Genomic DNA, 20915 nt, shown 5'->3' on the forward strand with positions numbered 1-20915 from the left:
AGCACACGGCCAGCAGACATCTTAGGCCCATTATGTCGACGGGAACCCGGTTATGGAGACAGTGTTCTCGAAATATCCCCTCATTACAGGCTAGAGTCCCCCAAAGCAGCGTTATCGCTGCTGCACTACGACGAAGATACAGCTCCATCTCCGCCGCAGAGCTCCAGTTTGGCCAACCACTGCACGAAACGCACCCTCACCTATTAAAAGCCGGAGAACGTCAGTTGCACCTCGGTTTAGCTGAGAATCACCACCCCGTGAGCTTTTGTGAGTAAATACTTACTTCTGGTTGGTAAATGTATAGTAACCCCGGGCATCACGGCACTCGAATATGACCACCGCCGCTCAAAACTTGCCTCCAAGCTACCTAAGAACGCCGTCGCTATTGTTCGCGCTGCGGAATTGAAGTATAAGTCGAAGAACGTGTTCTACAAATATCACCAGGACACCGATTTCTTTTATTTAACCGGTGCGTAAGTCTGCTGGAACGCCATTTTTTTGACATAAGTAAATGTTGACGGCGGTGGTCTAGGATTCAATGAGCCTGGTGCTCTAGCTATCATAGGTACGTACGGACTGGAAGAAGATAGATTGGTTATTAGGCCATTTTGGTACTGATGTTTGCGATGGTAGCAAATACCGGCGAACCCGGCGAGCATACTTTCTACCTCTACGTTCGAGAGAAGGACACACGAGCAGAGCTATGGGAGGGAGCAAGGTCAGGGACACAGGCAGCCATGGATGTATTCAATGCTGACGAGGTATGCATCCCGTCCGACACGCGACTAGAAATATAGGCTGGCTGACCTACGTCTAGTCTGGCGACATCGACCATCTAAAAGACTACCTACCGGAAATCCTATCTGGTGCATCAGAGATATACACTGACATCAGCGCTGGACGAGGCCGCTCAGCTTTTTCCCGCTTCATATCCAGCTTCTCTGACTCCACGAGTTCAGCTAGTGATGCAAGAGAAGAAGCCATGGAAAAGATCAGGCCGTTGTCTCCGATAATTAACGAACTCCGCGTATTCAAGAGTGACGCTGAGATCGCGAATATGAGACATGCAGGACGTGTGACTGGTCGAGCATTTACCGAATCTATGCGCCATGGTTTTGGCACTGAGAGTGAACTTGATGCCTTTTTGGAGTACCAGTTTCGTCGTCAGGGCGGTGATGGGACGGCATTCGTGCCTGTTGTTGCCGGTGGATCGAATGCGTTGAGTATACATTATGTTCGGAATGATAATGTGTTACGGTATGTACCTTGGCTGCTTGTGGTGTGAGGCATGCTGACTTTTGAGCACAGAGATGGGGAGTTAGTTCTGGTTGATGGTGGTGCGGTGAGTATATTGTATGTTGTCTGATCTGTTTATGAGTCTGTTCTGACGCCATGCAGCAATACGCAGGATACATCTCAGACGTGACGAGAGTATGGCCGGTAAACGGCAAGTTTACTCCTGCGCAAAAAGAACTATACACCGCCGTCTTAAATGTACAGCGGTCATGCATATCTCTGTGCCGCGAGTCAGCCGGCCTATCACTCGACAAGATCCACGATATAGCTGAGCGAAGTCTTCGAGAACAACTAGACTCTATTGGTTTCAATACCTCTGGCAGTGTATGGACATTCTTTCCCGCTCAGTACATGATCGACTACTAACATCTAGCTACAGGCCATGCGAACGCTTTTCCCTCATCATGTAGGCCATCATATCGGCCTTAGCGTGCACGACTGCGGTGGCTACTCAAGGCAAGAAATGTTGCGCAAGGGCCAGTGTATCACCATTGAACCGTAAGTTTTCCCGTACCGAAACAAAATACATTGACAAATGGATGCTGACGAGGATTCAAAGGGGTGTCTACGTACCAAATGACGAACGTTGGCCCGAGAAGTTCCGTGGTATCGGCATCAGGATAGAGGATAGCATATGTGTCGGAGACGACAACCCCATCATCCTGTCTCCCGAAGGAGTCAAAGAGGTAAGACTTGTTGTTATCACTGTCAGATATGGCCGCATCAACTAACAGTTTCTGGTTTAGATTGACGACATCGAGGCCCTGAGATAGAATAGAGTGTAAGAGTATATTGTATATTGGCATGTTTCTTTTACTTGTATTATTTGCATGATGTCTCTACTTGTATCTATATATACACCCTTCACCTCCGAGGACAGCCACTCAATCGCGAATAAAATAGATAGATAATTATCTCTCCACCTAAGAATAACTACCATATTCAACGTCATAAAAAAAGAGAAGGGAAAAAAAGTCGAAAAAAAACAAAATAGACCAGGCGGGATTTGAACCCACGACCTCCGCATAACAAAATGGAGTTAGTCATATCACTTCCAGGAAACGATATAAGAACGGCACGCTAACCACTGCGTCACTGGTCTGTCTAAGGGGGCAGTGGGCCTTCAGATTATTATAAGCTTAGGCAGCCTCCTTGGCAGTGCGCTCTCTGATTTCCTTACTACCTAGTGGTGCCTGCTTGCGCCGATGTACAGGGCGAGAAAAGAGTGGCGGCGGCGGCGGCGGCGGCCAGGTGGCTAACAAGAACTCATGATGCATTTATTGGTTTGTTTGAAAGGGTCAAGTACCCCCGTTATTATATCAGATCTATATACATAGTGAGGTAGCTGGTTGGCGTACAATCATACACAGCGAAAGGAGCCCAGCGATGCAATAGGCCTTCTCTGGAGCGATCTACACTCTCTATATTACTACCATCGCCGCCATATCCGGCATAGCCCCTCGTTCTGTCTGCTGTTGAGTGTCTCTTGACTAGGGCTTAGGGTACCTGGAGTAAAGTCGTGAGGGACGGTTGCTGACTCAGCAAGAAAAACGTGACCCGATCTTTGTTTAGAGCAAAACAAGACGAGGAAGACGAAGACGAACGCCGTAGACATCGCCAACCACCACAGCCAGCATCGTCGTCTCAAGGCACAGCGATGACTGCGTCCTCCTGACGGGCTCAAGAGAGCGTCCTCCGCCTCCTCTTTCGTTCTCTCCTTTGTCCCTGTTGTGTTATTGTCCTTTTTTACGTCCTTCTTTCAGTCATTTTACCCGTGTCTCCATCGCGTGTCGTCCTGAGTGAGGCTCTTTTCTCCAGCTCTCACCAGACAGAAAGAATACCAACAACAAGTCTTCGCCCTTCACTCTAATCCCCGGTGCTTCTCACCCCTCAGACCCGTATTGTTATTCATGGCCACTTTATTCGTACCATCTCCACACGCGTTGAATGCAATGACTACCCGAAGAGCGCCTCTGGCAAACGTCCCCAATGCTACGAACTCCCCTCACCGAGCCGTCTCCACGGCCACGGCTGCTACCATGAAGCGCACTCGCCCACCGGGGCTACCATGGGATTCTGCCGCGGCCCCTCCGCCGTTGAAGAAACAGGTGCTCGATACTGCTGACAATGCGGACGCGCGATTCTCTCAGCGGTCTTTGAACCAACAGCAGCCCCAGGCGGGAGAGTCGAAGATATTCACCCGCAGAACTAATACTCAACCCACCGCCTTCGAGAAGAAGCTGGCTGCAGTGAGAGATAAGCCAAAACAGCAGCAGAATGCGCTTAAAGTGAGCAGGAACATCAAATATTGTCCAGAGTCGGTAGAGAGTGTTCGCCAGTGGCAGAGACACTATCGAAAAGTCTTCCCTTCTTATGTCTTTTACTTTGAGAGCATTCCTGAAGAGGTCAGGAAGAAGTATGTCAGGCAGATCATGTCACTCGGTGCTGTAAGTTGCTTAAACTTCTCCTGTTCAATCTGCCGTATACTAACTGATGTGTTTAGACCGAGGAAAAGTTCTTCTCCCGAGTAGTTACCCATGTCGTCACGTCCCGGTCCATCCCTCCTGAAGTTGAATCTGAAAAGCATACGGAAGCAGCCCAGTCAGCGTCTGACCAAAATAACATATCGGGCTCGGTCCAGACCGTAAATCCATCGATGCTGGAGAAGGGTATTGATGCTCAACTAGGAAAGACACGGTCGAGAACAGGCTTCGGGATGATCGAACCGGAAAATAAGAAAGGTATGGGTGGCGGCAGTGGGGATCTTCTTCACCGTGCTCGTCAAATGAACATGAAGATATGGACCCTGGACAAGCTTCAGCGTGTCATATTTACTATGAATGATAAGGAGCTGGCACATATACTCCAGCCCACCCGCAATGGTACTGCGCCGGCGAAAAACAAGACCGAAGATGATCTCTCCTTGGCTCTTCAGCATGAGAAACTCCACGCCCCTACTGACTCTGACTCCCTGACGGTAAACAAAGGGCTGGTCCCCTTCAAGGGACCATACCTGTATATCTGGGATTACAACCGGGAAACACGCCCTGTAGTTATCCGAGAATATCCCAAGGTTAACAAAAAACAGGACGGCGCCTGGCCACAGTTCCGCAGTGTCGAGCTAGGGAAATGTCCCTTTGTTGAAACCGCGGGCAGCAGGAGAACAGAAAAAGATAGGCAAAAACAACAACAGCAACAGGCAAAAACTAATAATACCCAAACCACCCTAGTAACAAAAACAATGGCGCCTCCTGCCAGAGGGCCAAGCAAAACACCCAACCAACAACAACAGTCTAACATGACCCCTACTAACCAAGATGATACCGAGTCTGCACCCGAGGACTCTGCAGGTAGGCCGGTTGAGCCTATGGAGAATACTGCCGCCACCACCACTACTACTACTAATGTAGGGCCAAGGCCAGTTTCCAAAGGCTCAATCTCGGCTTCTTCCTTATCCTTTAAATTTGGAGGTGAAATCGCCGCTTCCGGAATTCAGCCATCAAACATTACATCTGCCATCCGATCGCAGATGATATCCTCGACAGCAGCTACGCAGGGCGCCAGAGCTAGTACCAGCAAGGAAGTACACGAACTCAAACGCAAGGTTCTGGAGAAGAGCAGTGGCATTGTCTCTACCGCCATCTCCTCCTGTCACAGGGCTGATGCAGCAGCCGCTCCCCAGTCCCAGCCTGTTAGAGTGCCAATTGCCCGCGCGGCCAAGCTTAAAGCCCAAGCGAATGACAACAGCAACGTACAACTGACAGAACGGAACAGACGCGCCAGTGATGTCGCTCCCAAGAAACAGAGCGGGCTGCGAAAACAGCAGGCTGGCAGCAAGAAACGTGACCCTAAGCCAGGCTACTGTGAGAACTGCAGGGAGAAATTCGAGGATTACGAGGATGTATGCTTCTCTCAATTTTTCTTCTTCCGTTTTAGACTGGTTGTCCTCAAGCTAACTAAAATCGCAGCACATTGGGACCCGGAAACACCGCAAGTTTGCTTCGAATTCCATAAATTTCTTTGAAATAGACGCATTCATTCTTGGCCTGAATCAGGGTCATGATAGGTATCGGTAGTAGCATACCTGCAGATAAACGTTGTGTGTTTGCCTTGACTTGCATGGCCCTCGAAATATTTGTATTTATAGCGAAGCGACTTCAGCGTAAATTCTCAAAGCACACACCTTCTGATTGCGAAGTAATTAATATACCACATACAAGTCGAATCCTTTACTCCTCGTCATCTTCATCTCATCCTTTTTGTTACCCCTATCTATCCCCTGCGCTCCCAGCTGTATCAGCTTGCTTGTCTGCCTTTCCCCTTGCCAAGCAATATCACATGACCAGTGGTCTCGTGACTGTCTCTCGTCCATCCAATCACATGCTTCTCTCCCGGTAGTGACGGAACGAACAAGCTAAAAACCGAACTAACGACTCTCATATTCTCTACTCTACGCTGCATAAACCATCACGTACAAAATATAAAAGAGCTGATTTTTCCCTGGAACAAAAGGAGAGGAAGGAAGAAAAAGACTCAATCTGATGGAATGGGTTTCTCTCGTTTAATTTCGCACAACAGTTTATTTTTTCATAATTGGTTCACATATACCTTGACAATATAGCTAGTTATCCCAGACCATAATTAGATACCCCCCTGATATCATAATTGAATATACAGCCTACTCCTCTTTTGTCTGTGTGGTTACGATATATCTCCCTGCCCTCTACCTGCCCTCAACTTCCACTTCAAAACACCATGGCATCTCGACTCTGCTCTCGCTTGGCATACACCCGGCCAGCCACTGTTGGCATTCGATTAGGTGGCGTCATCCGGCCCACTGCAACTACAACATCAACATCCAAGTCCTTCCCACCTGCCGCAAAGCTAGCTGCTACAAGACAGCAAGAACGATATAGTTCAAACTCTCCCATGGCACCTGCTCCCGGCCATGCCCGGAAGAAGGTTACCATCAAGTCATTGGAAGCCCTGTACCGAAAGGGGGAACCAATTACCATGATGACGGCGCACGATTTCCCTAGCGCCTATGTATGTGAGGCTGCGGGCATGGAGATGATCCTCATTGGAGATAGTTTGGCAATGGTTGCTCTGGGGATGAGTGACACAAGCGAGGTCACGCTTGAGGAGATGATTGTGCATTGTCGTAGTGTCTGCAGGGCGGTGTCGTCGGCCTTTGTGGTATGTATACATATATCCCTGATTCCTCTTTTTTCGCAAGTGTGTGGCTGATGGTATGGTAGGTCGGTGATATGCCAATGGGTTCATACGAGGTTTCGGAGGAACAGGCGGTCCAGACCGCCATCAGGCTTGTGAAAGAGGGTCGTGTCCAAGGTATCAAGATCGAAGGAGGCCAGGAAATCACGCCTACTATCAGGCGCATCGTCAAGGCGGGTATCCCTGTAGTTGCGCACGTTGGGCTAACTCCACAACGACAAAATGCTCTCGGAGGATTCAGGGTACAAGGTAAATCCATGGCCACAGCAATGAAGGTTTATGAAGATGCTCTGGCTGTCCAGGAAGCCGGTGCTTTTATGACGGTGCTTGAAGCAGTGCCTGCTGAGATTGCTTCTATCATCACGAAGAAGTTGCGTATCCCGACTATTGGTATTGGTGCCGGCAATGGATGCTCGGGTCAGGTGCTGGTGCAAATCGATATGTTGGGCAACTATCCTCCTGGAAGGTTCTTACCAAAATTCGTCAAGAAGTACGGCGACGTGTGGTCCGAGAGCTTGAGGGCCATCGAACAGTATAAGAGTGAAGTCAAGAGTAGGGAATACCCGTCGCCTGAATACTCATACCCGACTGCAAAGGAAGTCGTTGAGGAATTTGAGAAGGTAGTGGGGGAGAAATAGTGAGACATGGTTGCATGTTGTTCCGTCTGCAAACATTGTGTCGGCACATATTCCATCCTATACTGGCGCTTGAAGATTAATATCTTGTTTTGTTATGCGGAGCCCAGGCCGTACCGTACATACACATACCTTTAGAAAGCATTCATGTAAGTAATAGCAAAGAGTGAAAGAATACAACATACACGCAGTCAGACCTGCTCTATTTACGATTTAGAACCATCATCCACCGCCCGCTACCTTATCATCCGAAAGCCGGCGTCATGGAATATGATATAATCAATTGATCATCTGACTTGAAGCACTATACAACAATACACCGGTTAGTTAGGTTAAACGTGCAAGTTAAATTGTGAGAGCAGCTAGACATACCCTCCACAAGCCACCAATTCCCTCATCCAACCCTGGGGCAAAGACACTGTTCACGTAGCAAAATACGGAGTCCGTATCCTTGCAGCCTAGCTTCTTCCTCAAGAAGCGAACGATGGTCTCGAACTTCTGAGAAGCGCTGACTTTGAACACCTTGCTCTGAAGAAGAGGAGCAGATGGCATAGGCAGGAATCGAACAGTAACTATCTCAGGGGAAAACGTCAATAAGCATAAAAAGGAGAAGTAAATACCCGCTAAATGGAATACCTTTTCTGTTATCCAGCGCTTCTATTTCTTCCAAAGCCCGGTGACTTGACTTGGGAAGCACCGGTAGCACCATGGAGGTGGACATGGGCAGGTTAGCTGGGTCTCCAGTATCTGGTATAGGAGCTGTCGACCCTCTTCTGCCACTATCTTCCATACTGGATCTGCTTTGGCTGGCCCTGTCGCTGGATATATTCAGTCCTTCAGTGGTAATATGTCTTGAGGTTCGTCGTGAGGAGCCTGGAGAGGGCGACCCAAACGGGGTATGCTGCGACATCTCGGCGTTCCGGAGAAAACACTCCCGGAACAGGTTTCCAGATGATTAGCTAGCTAGTTACTATGATAAGTGACTAGCTACAAAAACGAGCTGTCTTAGTGAGTCGTCTTTGTGAAGTCGAATATCTAGACAACCAAGTTGTCTCTCAAGCGCTGCGTTGTCTCGAAAGCAACAAGGGTGCTTAGATAAGCTGGAAGTTAATAGAAACTTAGTTACATAAGCCCGAAGATCACAGTTTGCCACTAACTATAAATAGTAAAGCTTATTACCTCATCTGGTTAAGCTCTCCACCGGCGGGCTCAATATAAGCTTCTCTTCCGGTTCTCCCCTTTTTTTACAACCAACCTATGTTTCTCTGCCTTCCATCAGTATAGAATTGACAACTTTGACAGAACAGCTTATTTGATATTACCTCGAGTTAGCTATCTATCAGGCGCAAATCAGCCGAATATGGATGAACATGGCCCAGGATACGACGTCGACGGCCTCAAAAGCGCCCGCTAACCCCATTACCCCTGTTGATTTATGTAAGTATAAGCTTAAGTTATGTTCCCTATTTCCCTTCTAGAAGCGGCCTAGATGCGATGAATTGCTTCTAACAGTGAATGCTCCGTAATTGTTTTGTCCCTATTAACGAGTAGTGTAACAAGTGTCCTTGAGTAGCACAACTGTATCGAACCCGAGCTGAGCGCCAACCCTGCACTACATATAGAGAGCTCCATCGATAACCAAACCCCTGCTCGGGCTCCGGACCGAAGCCAGTCAAGACAAAAAGGAAACATAGGCACGCAAATCATCTTACCGAGATCGGGAGAAGCGTCGAGTCAACACACCGCTATCTTTGTGCTGGGCAACTAGGAGATAACAGCAAGAATAATAACTACCTCCTGCACCTGGTTCCTTTCTAGTGTTAAGTTGATAGAGCGACAAGCAAAAGCCAAAAAGTGCCAAGCACGAATTATTAGTCATCAATCTGACTAATCATGCATATCAGCGGGAAGAACAACAAACATCCCACAGCCAACAAGTTACAGGCAGACCAACATGCGAATAATATAACAACATCCAGCAGGACAGAGCATCTCGTTTGTCTGGCCCAGAGCATCTCGTTTGTCTGGCCCAGGAACCGAAGTAGGTGAAACAGACTGTGGCTGACGCTAGCAACCAGCATTGCCCATTTGCTTCTAGAAACGCTTAAGTGAGCCAAGGTGTTGCGAGACAGGCCTTGTCCGTTTCGACCACGGTTTCAATGCTTGATTGACGGAACGCGATGGACAAGTAAATATAGATGACAGTCGAAGGCTGCTAGCAGGGGCCAAGCGGATCCCTATTTTCGAGAGTTCAATGTCATGCCTGATGCTGCATACTTGCATGCCCATAGAGAACTTTCACATTACGAAATCCAAGATGCGATCTTCGAGCCCTGCGTGGCAGAAATTCTCCTAGGCTATTTTTACCGACCAGCTTTATTCGCTGTGTCATATGAGCTCGTTACTGACTTATTGCTCCATGAGCTGGCACGAATCAAGATCGGACTAATTTAACCCTTGACCGCCCTTCCAGGTGCCCAATGCCATCCTGCCGCTGCCAGCCACGCTTACTTACAGGCCACACCACATGTTGATGCACAGCCAACTCCCAGCTTCAAACTGGTCAGACACCCTTTGGGCTCTCGACATGGTGCTGTGGAAAATCAGTCTGTTCCTTTGAGGTGTCGCAGGTCCAGGTCATCGCCCAGCGGTGTACGGAACAAAAAACAATCCTCCATCCCATTGCAAAGCTTGTTCATGTGCTATCAGTATCTCCGTCAAAAAAAGGCTATATATATTGAATACGAGCGAGAGGTGGTCATGGATGCCACGAGGGAAAACCAAAGGCCCTTAACCCCACAGGGGGCGCGGGTTGGACGGGAAGATCCCATCCGTTCTTGATCTCTTGCGCTGTGCGAGCCTTTTATTTCACTGGCTCTCGAAGGATGCCGATTGCGACCCATCTGGTTTCTGTACTGCCAGGTACGAAGAGTATCCAGGGTAAACAGAGTATAAGGCACAATGCAAGATGATTATTTCGCGCGTAAGAGCGCACGTACGGAGCTCTCTCAGAGGGATTCAAATAACTGTATATTCATTGTTAGGAATCTATTCTTTGAGACTAGTGGTTTAACTAGCTAACCGGCTGTTAGTACCATAGCTGATGACCGACTGACTATCCTGTCAGCCGGCGGAAATCCTGTCATTCACTTTACGCAGTGGGCAACACACTCTTCCCTTCCCTAGAGCTCTCTCTGTCAACTACCGTTAGTTCGGTGAAAGTAGGCGGGATGAGCGACTTCTAACTATAGATGAGGCTGGGACCGTTCTCGAAGAGCGTACATCTTTTTCGGTACGCCTGCTTGCGCCTCGGACTTGGAGAGAAAGATCTAACGAGCCACAAAGCAGGCCCTCAAGAACAGCCATCGTGATTGCATACGCAGAACCCTCGTGGCTTCAAGTGAGTTAACTAGCCACTTGCTTAGTTACCTAGTCATCGCGATGGTGCAAGACTATGCTGGGGTATGACCGAGGACAGCGAGGTGCACATCCCTGACCAGAATACTACCGCGACTGGCAATCCTCACCTTCCTGTGGGACCGTCCGCTCTTTATGAACGTATGATATGGGAAGCCCGTGTTTTTTAAACTCCTCATGGTCAATGAGCCCAGTCCCGTTTGCGGCCAGCCCTGGGGCCTGGTAGCGAGCTAGTCAACTTACCAGCCAAAAATTGCGTTTCTCAGCCTTGCCCCGAGTTGAGCTAGGTATTGATACTCACTGGCCAAGAGCCCTGACAGGATCTCATTTGGACATATTTTCTCCGTACGGGTTTTACAAAGAACAGCAACTGGAGTATCCCTACCGCCATGTGAGTCTAGTAAGACCAAGGCAACCTCAGCACATGTAACCTGCATATTTTAGTATCGACATGGACCGCATGAAGACGACAGCTTGCAAGGGTTCATGATCCCAGCACCACTCACTCCTTGTCCGTTAGTATGCACAATTTATTCAGCTGCATGAATACGGTGACACACTCAAAACACGCCCGTCCCACAGTGTATCGGCTCCTACAGCCTCGTGGGGCCCTACGGTTCAACCTTGTCCATTGTCCAGTTTCTTTCTTATTAAAATGACACTCCTGCTTGCCAACCTCTCGTTAGGAAAGTGTTAGGCGGTTTAGCTGCTGGATCTATTCGTATGTCCAGGCTCGTTGTTTTCCTCGTTGGCTGCTCAGGTTGATTAAAAGGCCTTGCTCCGCAGGAGTGTCAACCAACTGGCCTGCTGGTCGTTACTGCAGCCCTTCTTGCTCGCGATGGCAGATCTGTCGAAGATTCCCATTGCTCCCAACCCGAATGGCGGGCCACCCAACTTTGCTGACCCGCCATCCTTGGAGTCGACCGTCTTGTCGCTGGGCCTGGCGCTCATATGTATTAGCATGGCGTGTTTGACGTTACGGCTGCTCTCTAACTACCAACGAACGAGCAAGTTTCGTTTGGACGACTGTATGTGCATGGCAACAGATGTTCTGATTTATGGCGAAGGGTCCAGCCTTGCGGGCTGAGTGTTGCTGCTAACATGATGCGCTGCCAGATCTGTGTATATTCGGGGAGATAGCCGGCGTTGGATTCTGGGGCATAGTTTATTCCGGTATGTGAATTGAGCATTCTTCGTTATGTCGCCTTTTGAAAGAACCCCGACTGATGGTAGCTCAGTTGCCCGAGATGGAAATGCAAAGCACTCGTGGGATGCTCCAATGAGTATAGTCACAGCATCTTTCATAAAAGTGAGTCCACTGGACCATCATCAACAGGCTGAACTCATCGCATCAGCGACTTAAATCTAACTGGCGTAGAGACATTTTGCGTCGCAAATGCTTAGCTATCCAGCCTTGTGTGCGACCAAGGCTGCTGTCTTAGCTCTTTATATCCGAGTATTCGACAACTCACGATGGATGCGTCGAACATGTTATGTCCTCATGGTCTTGATATTCCTGGCATATGGAGTCAACATCGTCTTGGTGATCGTGTACTGCCTCCCGCGAAAAGGTGCGCCGTGGGATACCGCCGTCCTTGATAGGTGTGGTGATCCTGGAATTCTTGCTATCTCTTTCGGCGCCTTTTCAGTCTTGTCGAACATCATTCTGTTTGCCTTACCGTTTCCGATTATCCTAAGCCAACTTCTCTGTCCCATGAAGATAATTGGTCTAACAGGAGTATATCTTGTTGGAATATCGTAAGTTCAACAATAGCCATAAACTAATCCCTGTGATCTCAAACTGACAAGTGGCAGGACAATTGTCACAAGTATAATGGCACTGCGTTATCGAGTCAAGACGTTTCTTGGGGAGGATCAACTTTGGAATGGATTTACTGTTACCATCACAACGTACTATTAACCCCGGAGATCATTTTAATGATAGAGTCTCTCGGAACGCTAACAGCACACTAGGTTCGCCGAAATATTTGGAACGGTTTGCGTCAGCTGTGCTCCCGCCCTGTACGCCTTTTCTATGAACTTTGTGCAGAAGAGCGACCTATATCCAAGCCGTCGACCGAGGCCCTTATCTTCCAAGAAAAGGACAAAAACGGACAACTCCTCTGCGGACGGGAACAAGTTCGACTCCATGTCCAACTTGAAGGTTCACCACGATTGGACGGATAAGTGCGCGATGAGCCACGGCGTAAGGTCAGGCCCGCTGACAAGGATATATTCCACAGTCAACCCATCATCAACTTACATCCCGATGACGAATGGCATAGCCAAATCAACGCGCATCGACCAGTCCTCGACGATAGTCGATCCCAACGCGAGCACGCACCCGCAGAGCTGGCCGGAAAAGATGTGACCAATCAATACTAATAATTAGTCGATACCTATATGATTAAATGGCGTTTGTTTCCTTGGGAAAAGGCTGGGTAAAGGGGTATCAGGCGCTCGGATGGATGTATCTGATAACTTGTATGTATATAACTAACTAGCTGTGTTAATTCAACACCAGCACTTTTGAAGTCTCTCAGAGCATTTGTCGATTCACTATGGGCTAGTCAACTCAATCAAGGGCAGCCGCCTCCACATCCATCCTGGCTAACCATCGCAACCTGCGTTGAGCAAATTTTGCTGGTTTTTTTTAATGCATCATGTGACTTCACATTCACTCGCTGACTAAGACGCGTGCACATGACTTCGTCGGGCCTTATCGATAAGCACCTCGACCTCCGCCCGACGAAGCGACTTCATGCGTCTTCCTGGCTTTTCCTCTTCTCAAGGTTGCTGCAGACACCTCCACGCTCCTCACGCCTCCTAACAAGCTCTCCAGCGTAACCATAAACGCTGTGTTGGCTCTGCTGCCACGCCCGAAATAGCTGCAACAGCTCCTTGCAAGCTGCCCTGTGACCCCGAGACTCCAACGACCCCGCTAGCACCTTCTCCCTCCCGTGACAAGGTCGAACAACTGTGTAGCTGTTCACCAGAATCGTGAAAAACTGTCTGACCTTCCTCTTCTGCCCCGATTTGAGCTGTAGAACCGTCGAAAGCAGCTTTCACTATCCACTGAAACTCTGATACGTTGACTCGCCACGTTCACCGCCTACACCCGGCAAGATGAGCAGCCCAAAGCGAAGAATTGAGACAGATGTAGGTCCCTGAAAAAGCCGATATATACCTTTGCTACCAGGGAAGAAGTTAGACTGACTGGGTGGCTGTTTTGTTTGCTGGGTAATTATAGGTTATGAAGTAAGTCTGCGTTTTCCCCTGACTAGCAAACTTCGTGCTTCATTTTGCTGACTTGACGTAGGATGTATGGCTTCCTTACTTTCCACCAAAACCCAAGTTCAGGGATACGCAGATTGCTTCTAGTATTGCCATGCTATATAGCAATCGGTTGAAGAGCTTCTCCTTGACAACCTAGATACTAACGTGGACATTTAGGTTGATGAGTGACTATGAAGTAACATTAGTCAACGACAACAGTAAGTTGTATTCAAGAGACCTTGAAATAAGACCGTGGAGGCTAATCTTTCTCTTCTATTATTTAGTGTCCGTGGTATTCCCCGTTAGGCATAGTTTGGATACTGGTGAAATTGATATCTAACCGCCGAGAACGCTTTAGGCAAGAGTTCTACGTACGATTCAAAGGGCCGGAAGAGAGTACGTTCTCCAATATGGACATGATATATTTTTACTTGCTGCTTACGAATAATAGCTCCATTTGCTGGTGGGATTTGGAAAGTGCACGTCGAACTGCCTGACCAATACCCGTACAAAAGCCCGAGCATCGGCTTCGTAAACCGGATCTACCACCCGAATATCGATGAACTGTAAGATCACCATTCTGTACTATCTGGTATTTTGCTAACATGCGCTTTAGGTCTGGATCAGTGTGTCTGGACGTTATCAACCAAACCTGGTCGCCGATGTACGACATGATCAACATATTTGAGGTCTTTCTCCCACAGTTACTTCGATACCCCAACCCATCAGATCCATTGAACGGTGATGCTGCTGCCGTTCTTTTGCGTGATCCCAAGAAATATGACGCCAAAGTTAGGGGTAAGTCTTGGCTCTAGAGTAAATACTTGCTTTCAACTAGTTGAAGATACTAAAAACAACAAACTCTTAAGAATACGTCACCAAGTATGCCAGCAAAGATGCTGCGGATGATGGCGGAGAAGACACAGAGGATGACGGCGAGATGAGCTCGGTGGGCAGCTACGAGTCTGGCGGTGAAGAGCCCGCTGGTGAGATGGACGATGTCTGAGCACCGCTATCCCGTTCTTGCACACCCTTCGGCGTATATTGTCTTTCTTCCTCCCATCAGTCCTGTTTTCCCCTTTGGATATATCAAGTATAACTCGGCGTTTTAGCGGTATTCACATCAACTCTGAAATGGAGTTCTATTGCCTGTTGAGCCTCTTCGCTGGGAGCATTGCGTGTATGGTGCTCGGATTTCTTTTGTCTGCTTTCTTCTGTCCATGGAGCCAAGGGCGACAGATCAAAGCCGGACAGTGAAGCTTGTCTATACTTCTTTGATTCTGCCTCGACTGTTGACTTCCAGCTGTCCCTATTGCTACTATTCAACTAGTCTATTTCATTAGAATCTGGTATCTCCCCTATATCCGTACTATATCGTCCACGCCTTGAGGTATATATCTATATCTATATACACATAGATTCTCAACGACACCATAATATCAACTCCAGCTTTCATCCCGCTTACACGCTCCGCGGTGTAACACCCGATGTTTAGGCAGAACTCCATCCTTGAATGGAATCTGCCATGCAATTGTCTGTATATTACTTGGATACACAGTGAAGTGACCCCTTTCACTGACATCCGCCGTATCCGCAGCAATGATGGCTCCATTAGCACCTCCCCGTATCCATGCTTCTTCCGTCCTGTTAGGAAGCGTAATATGCGCCACACCAGAGACAAATATTACCCATCTAGAGGACATCTTAACAATCTTGCCCTAACAAAGTAACTATAGTATGGCATATCTTACTGTGCAACAGGAGCGTTGTGTAAGCCACCGTCAAAATTCGGTGGAAGGACAGAGTACTTTGCTTCCCCTATGAGACCATCTAGGGGTAAAACTGCGGTACCCTTAGTACCTGGATCGTCTGAGACGTCGAATCTGCGCTCAAGTTGCCAGCATTCTAGCGTTGATTGGCCGTTCTCTCCTGTCAGGGTAGTTATATTCAGCGTCCCTGGGACTTTGGTCTCTGGTATCGTAGCATATGCCAGGAGTGGATATACGGTAAGACTCGATAATATGGATAGGAATGGCTTCATGATTCTTCGCAGATTTCAGATAGGTATAAGGATATAAGTTTTGCCTGAAGCGTATAGTTAGAGGATGGTGCGGTTATATAAACGTTGAATAGCCCCTGAGATGGGATAGCCTACTGCGTCGGAGCATCATCGCCGATAGAAAGGCTACCAGGATGCATCCTTCAGACAGTAGGCGACGGTTGAGCTGAAGAGATACCCGAGTAACTAAAGTAGTTAACAAGCTATTCAGCCATCTGGATGAAACCCTGATGCCGATCTCAACGCCGCTGTCGTCATTAGTTTATAGTGGAGAGATCTTCGCTGATAAAGTATAACCAACGAGATGTCCATTTGATAGCCACCATAACTATGTTGTGCTTAAAGAGTTATGATAAATATGTTCTGCTATGCTTTCTCGGAGAAATTCTTTTTGCACGGTTTGTTATTTTTTGAATTTCGGAACAAAAAGGGGGGCTAATCTATCATACATACCTGGACACCTGCGGGTTTAGCAGAGCCCATTCACTTCGCCGAACAGTGTTTTTCAAAGCCCAAGAACAAGGGATGAAAATGGGAGGAGAGAGAAAGGAAATCGTGTTGGAATATGACTAAGTTTGGGAACCAGTCGGGTTGTACTGGTGCCAGATAGAGGGGGTAAGGTGATGCGGCGGAGGTAGATATCCAGCTTGCCATCCTTGTGTTTTCAATGCAAAAAAGGAGGAGAGGAAACAAAGAAAAGCTCTAGAAGTAGGAAATAAGAAGCGAAGGAAAGTAGAAGTAATATCGACTAGAAAGGAAAAGGCAAGGTTCTGTGACAGGATAAGGATATCTAGAAAGAAAAGCGAAAAGCGGCTGGCCGGGTAGTGTGCGTATGTATGAACGGAAAGTCATATGTTTGGTCGTCATGAAAACCGAGGGAAGATTCGAGAGGCGTATCCTTGTGGATCGTAATGGTGATTGGGGGTGAAGTTATGAAGTAGAGTGATCATGTCGTGGGCCGAGTATGCACGAATGGATCATTTGACCTTTAACACGCCAAAGACGTCTACCTCGTCCTTTTGGCTGTCGTCCAGGTTCAAGGCGGGCCTGGTCTTCTTTCCTTTTCTCGTGCTCATCACGACCTCACCCCAGTGTTTGGGCACGGCAGAAAGGTTGACGTTATGAGGGTAGTCTGGGTTTCGGTATGACACATATCTCATCCCTGCGAATTCGCCGGGCATAGGGGATGAGGATTGCCGTGAAGATTGAGATCTCTGAGATGCTCTGGGAGGGGACTGAGTCGAATTATATGTATCGGCTTTGAAGGTAGCCTGGGTGATGGTTGCTTCTGAACTTGGGATTCGGGACGCTTGAGCACTGCTCTGACCCGAGGGCACGAATGGCTGAGACTGGATGGCCCAGATATCAACGACAGAACTGGAAGTTGGGTTACCCTGTTAGCTATACTATGCCCATATCAAGAGGTCTTCTTGTCGGGTGGAGTCCCTTACTCTGACGCTCGCTGGCAGATGGCCTCGAGAGCCTCCCTCTCACGCTTCAACGTCTCAAGCTCCGGGCCCGGCGGAGGGCCCTGGACAGTCCCGTAGTTGAATCCGGCCTGATATATGTCTTCATCTAGCAAGCGCGAGGACTCGGACTGTGATATATCGCAATGCGACGGGCTACCAGTCAGTAAACGCTCTCCTACAATGCGCCCCAGCCACCGGCGGGCAGATGACATACCTCAGTCCTCTCCTGCCCATGCAGGCACGACAAACAGGCACCCATCGGCAAAGGGTATGACAGAGGTACTGCGCAGATATATTAAGACGGTAGCGATCGGTAGGTAGCGACCAGAGGTGGGCCGTTCAATAGTGATGTCAAAGTCGAGGGCGGGTGGTCTTCACGAACAGCGGCAGCCGGGCAAATAGGCCTGAGGAGAAGCCCATTGAGCGACCAGGAAACACAAGCATCGGGCAGCCAGCGGGGGAGCAGAGAAACGGCGGGCCTGTTCCTTATTAGTTACTCGCTATTCCATCATCCCTTCGACTTCGTCTTCGCCTGCAGCGACTTTTGTTTTTTTTTTTCCTGCTCTGCTTCTTCCTTGCAGCCGAAGTTGAGCTGGCAAGTCGCTGCTGACCAATCAGCCCCCGGCACTTGCAGCGTCAACTCGTTATCTTCGCCCTGCAGTGAGACTCGCGACGGTTGACGAACACATCCTGACTTGCAGCGGCGGGACAAGAGGACGGCAGCGCTGGAGCAGGCTCAGGGTCTGCGCAGTCGAGGACGGCGACCCTGCTGGCAGCCCCGAAATCAAGGAAGAAAAGCAGCGAAACGCACCATGTTCGCGTTACCAAGTGCCAAACGGTAGTTAAAATGCCCTTGTCGCACAGCTTCTTCCAGGCGTGCGCACACACGCACTTCAGCAGATTGCAGCGCTTCTAACTAGAGTTCTAGGGTCTGCCGTGATGATTTGAAGTCCCCCGAGTCGTCTCGGGCTTCGTCGCCCGAGAGTTCGGCTGCTACGTACGCCGCCACGGCGCTGGAGAAGGCCTTCTCGTCCTTTGAGATGGTCAATTCAAAGCTGCCCACGGCCTCTGAGGGATTGGCACAGGAGAACACTGGGATGGGCGAGGACGCGGAAGAGGAAGAACAGGAGTTTGAGTTCCGGCTCTTCAGCTCTGTGTCTACCAGGAAGACTGCGGACGAATCTCGATCGAGGACAGAGGGACACGACGGCAGTGGTTTGGGAGGAGTCCAAAAATTAAAGATACGGTTACGGTCTCCTTCGCCATCAGCACGCCCGCCGGGGGATGGCGGCTTCGTCGTGCCATTTCGAGGATGGGACTACTACTTTTCCAATCCGGAGCTGGTTATGCGAGCCGTGGGGGACACCTCGTGGCAGAGAGGAGCCAAGGACAAAAATACATCGAAGCAACTTGATACGTTGAGATATACGTTTAGAGATACAGCTGTGGACGGGGAGACTATCCTTGCTCGTGCTGCTTCGGTGACTTGGGTATGTACTTTTTTTCTTTTTGGCTATTCGAATCTCTCCCCTACAAGTTTTACTAACAGCTCTTAGCCTGGTTGCCATCTTCCATGGAGAGTCGCACATATTCCAGGACCGAAGATAAAGTCGGCTTCGAGTGCGACGCCTACTACCAAGTCGGAATCTTCTTTATCCAAGAAAAAGAAGAAGCCCGGCAAGAAGAGACGGATAGCACTACGAAAGCGGGTTATCATTAAAAAGATGGCTGAAGAAACTGAGAAGGAAAAACGAAATCGGAAGAACCGGGAGAGAAAAGTAAAGAGGAGACAGAAGGAGAGAGAGAAGAAAGCTGCGGCCAGAGCAGCTGCAGGAGAGGGTGAGCCCACGGCCCAAGTGGCTTCTGATACCACTGCTACCGCTGGGGTGACGATTGATAAGTCGTGAGCGACAGCTACTACTAATACTGTCGGAATATGATATATTAACTATATAAACCAAGGCAAGCCGAATAGTCACACCTCGCTGATATATCAACTGTACTAAACGTCATATTAACGATATAATATATTAGGAGAGAAGAAAAGAAAGAGAAACAGGAGAAATAAAACAATCACAGGGGTATCCCAAAAGTAATTAAAAGCCCACCTCTTTGCTTTGGCCGATATCAAAGCCTCCATAACCTCATTTTATGACCATAGGGTTAAAGAGAAGTCATACTGAACGTTAGGCTCTATTCGGAAAAACGGTTATTGGTCGCAAAGGAAACTGTCCAAGCTTACTTGGCGGCGGCAGCTTCGGTGGTAGGAGCGGCTGTTTCAGCCGGCTTGACCTCCTCGGTGGCCTCTGCGGCGGGAGCTGGGGTGGGTTCTGCGGCCTTGGTTGCGTCTGTGGTGGTGGGAGTTGGCTCAGCGGGCTTCTCGACTTCGGGGGCTGGAGCTGGAGCTGGAGCTGGAGCTGGGGCGGTGGTGGTAGTATCAGGCGCGGCTGGAGTCTCTGCCGCCTTCTTCTCTACTTCGGCCTCAGTGGTAGCTGGTGCAGGTGCAGGTGCAGGTGCAGTCGGTGCAGGCTCTGGCGCCGGTGTCTCAGGGGTGACCTTGTCCTTGTTTGCTATGTCGGTGTTAGCAAAAAAAAAAAAAAAAAAAAAAAAAAAAAAAAAAAAGGAAAAGAAAAAGAAAAAGAAAAAATGTGTTCAGCTACGTCTTTCACCTGCGTGTGTGTTCATATGCATACCATCTTCAGTTGTGGAGGGTTCCTCCTGGGCTCCCTCTGGCTTTGACTCTGCGGGGGCAGTCTCAGGGGCCTTGGTGACCTCTGGTGCTGGAGTCTGCTGAGCAGCACTTCCTTCAGTAGGGGCTGGGGCTGGAGCAGCACCTGGAGCTGGTGCTGCAGGCGTCTCTTCCGTCTTCTTGTCCTCAGGGGCAGTTGTGGTAGGTGCAGTGGTTTCCTGGTTCTGCTTCCTGTTCTTGAGACGGCCAAGGAAGTTCCTCAAGCCCTTCTTCAGCTGGTTAATCGCATCTGGGGCTGCGAGGAGTTAGTCTTGTCCACTTCCAAAGTCCCTTCCAGGGCGTCTACTTGATCATCAAGATACTTACGGACACCTGGCATCTTGAACGGGCTTGGTCCGGTTTAAGGGGCTGCCCTGATAGATCTATAACGGCGAGTAGACGTTGGCGCGGGGAGCTCCCTTCGAGTAGACAGGATGCTTCTGCTGGCTGGCAACGAGTCTGCAGTGGTGCAAGGCGTGGTCCTGAGCTAGTTGCGCGCCTGAAGTCGAAGCTGATCTCCAACACCTTGTTCGTCCGTCGTTCTCAACGTCTCCTCAAGCGAGAAAAAACGCGGCAAAGAAAAAGGTGAAACGCCGAGCACGGGCCATAATAAACACCATGCCACGTGATCCGCCCTTTGAACCTTAAAGGGGTTACTGTTACGGAGTGTGTCTTACTTATTTTGTTGATTTTTATATCTGTCTCTACTTTGTCTTTTGCCGAGTTGTCTACATTGCTACAGAGGCAAATCTACCGTTTGGACGTCGTGACAGCTATTGTATCAAATATCGACTAACTTCATC

The 20915-nt window shown here is 49.0% G+C and overlaps 8 protein-coding genes across 8 annotated transcripts; 5 read left to right on the plus strand and 3 right to left on the minus strand.

Moving 5' to 3' along the window:
- Window positions 1–626: 626 nt before the first annotated feature.
- Window positions 627–1662, plus strand: ARB_05294 (uncharacterized protein; the record flags this gene model as incomplete). The annotated part of the gene is made up of 4 exons (XM_003016954.1): window positions 627–761; window positions 818–1257; window positions 1309–1342; window positions 1399–1662. The coding sequence occupies 4 exons, from the start codon at window positions 627–629 to the stop codon at window positions 1660–1662; spliced, it is 873 nt and encodes a 290-aa protein (XP_003017000.1).
- A 1586-nt stretch (window positions 1663–3248) lies between these two features.
- Window positions 3249–5320, plus strand: ARB_05295 (G1/S regulator NimO, putative; the record flags this gene model as incomplete). The annotated part of the gene is made up of 2 exons (XM_003016955.1): window positions 3249–3743; window positions 3800–5320. The coding sequence occupies 2 exons, from the start codon at window positions 3249–3251 to the stop codon at window positions 5318–5320; spliced, it is 2016 nt and encodes a 671-aa protein (XP_003017001.1).
- Window positions 5321–6051: 731 nt separating this feature from the next.
- Window positions 6052–7166, plus strand: ARB_05296 (uncharacterized protein; the record flags this gene model as incomplete). The annotated part of the gene is made up of 2 exons (XM_003016956.1): window positions 6052–6492; window positions 6555–7166. 2 exons carry the CDS (start codon window positions 6052–6054, stop codon window positions 7164–7166), a joined length of 1053 nt encoding a protein of 350 aa, XP_003017002.1.
- A 342-nt stretch (window positions 7167–7508) lies between these two features.
- On the minus strand, window positions 7509–8073 carry apg12 (autophagy associated protein Atg12; the record flags this gene model as incomplete). The annotated part of the gene is made up of 2 exons (XM_003016957.1): window positions 7509–7735; window positions 7800–8073. The coding sequence occupies 2 exons, from the start codon at window positions 8071–8073 to the stop codon at window positions 7509–7511; spliced, it is 501 nt and encodes a 166-aa protein (XP_003017003.1).
- A 6454-nt stretch (window positions 8074–14527) lies between these two features.
- On the plus strand, window positions 14528–14862 carry ARB_05298 (uncharacterized protein; the record flags this gene model as incomplete). The annotated part of the gene is made up of 2 exons (XM_003016958.1): window positions 14528–14654; window positions 14726–14862. 2 exons carry the CDS (start codon window positions 14528–14530, stop codon window positions 14860–14862), a joined length of 264 nt encoding a protein of 87 aa, XP_003017004.1.
- A 2030-nt stretch (window positions 14863–16892) lies between these two features.
- On the minus strand, window positions 16893–17596 carry ARB_05299 (uncharacterized protein; the record flags this gene model as incomplete). Its single annotated transcript, XM_003016959.1, has 2 exons — window positions 16893–17292; window positions 17367–17596. The coding sequence occupies 2 exons, from the start codon at window positions 17594–17596 to the stop codon at window positions 16893–16895; spliced, it is 630 nt and encodes a 209-aa protein (XP_003017005.1).
- Window positions 17597–18424: 828 nt separating this feature from the next.
- Window positions 18425–19452, plus strand: ARB_05300 (uncharacterized protein; the record flags this gene model as incomplete). The annotated part of the gene is made up of 3 exons (XM_003016960.1): window positions 18425–18874; window positions 19025–19287; window positions 19419–19452. The coding sequence occupies 3 exons, from the start codon at window positions 18425–18427 to the stop codon at window positions 19450–19452; spliced, it is 747 nt and encodes a 248-aa protein (XP_003017006.1).
- Window positions 19453–19622: 170 nt separating this feature from the next.
- ARB_05301 (uncharacterized protein) lies at window positions 19623–20452 on the minus strand (the record flags this gene model as incomplete). The annotated part of the gene is made up of 3 exons (XM_003016961.1): window positions 19623–19954; window positions 20078–20368; window positions 20440–20452. The coding sequence occupies 3 exons, from the start codon at window positions 20450–20452 to the stop codon at window positions 19623–19625; spliced, it is 636 nt and encodes a 211-aa protein (XP_003017007.1).
- Between the last annotated feature and the right edge of the window lie 463 nt (window positions 20453–20915).

This window comes from Trichophyton benhamiae (genome assembly GCF_000151125.1).
Source record: "Trichophyton benhamiae CBS 112371 chromosome Unknown contig01989.5, whole genome shotgun sequence".
NCBI classification, from domain to species: domain Eukaryota; kingdom Fungi; phylum Ascomycota; class Eurotiomycetes; order Onygenales; family Arthrodermataceae; genus Trichophyton; species Trichophyton benhamiae.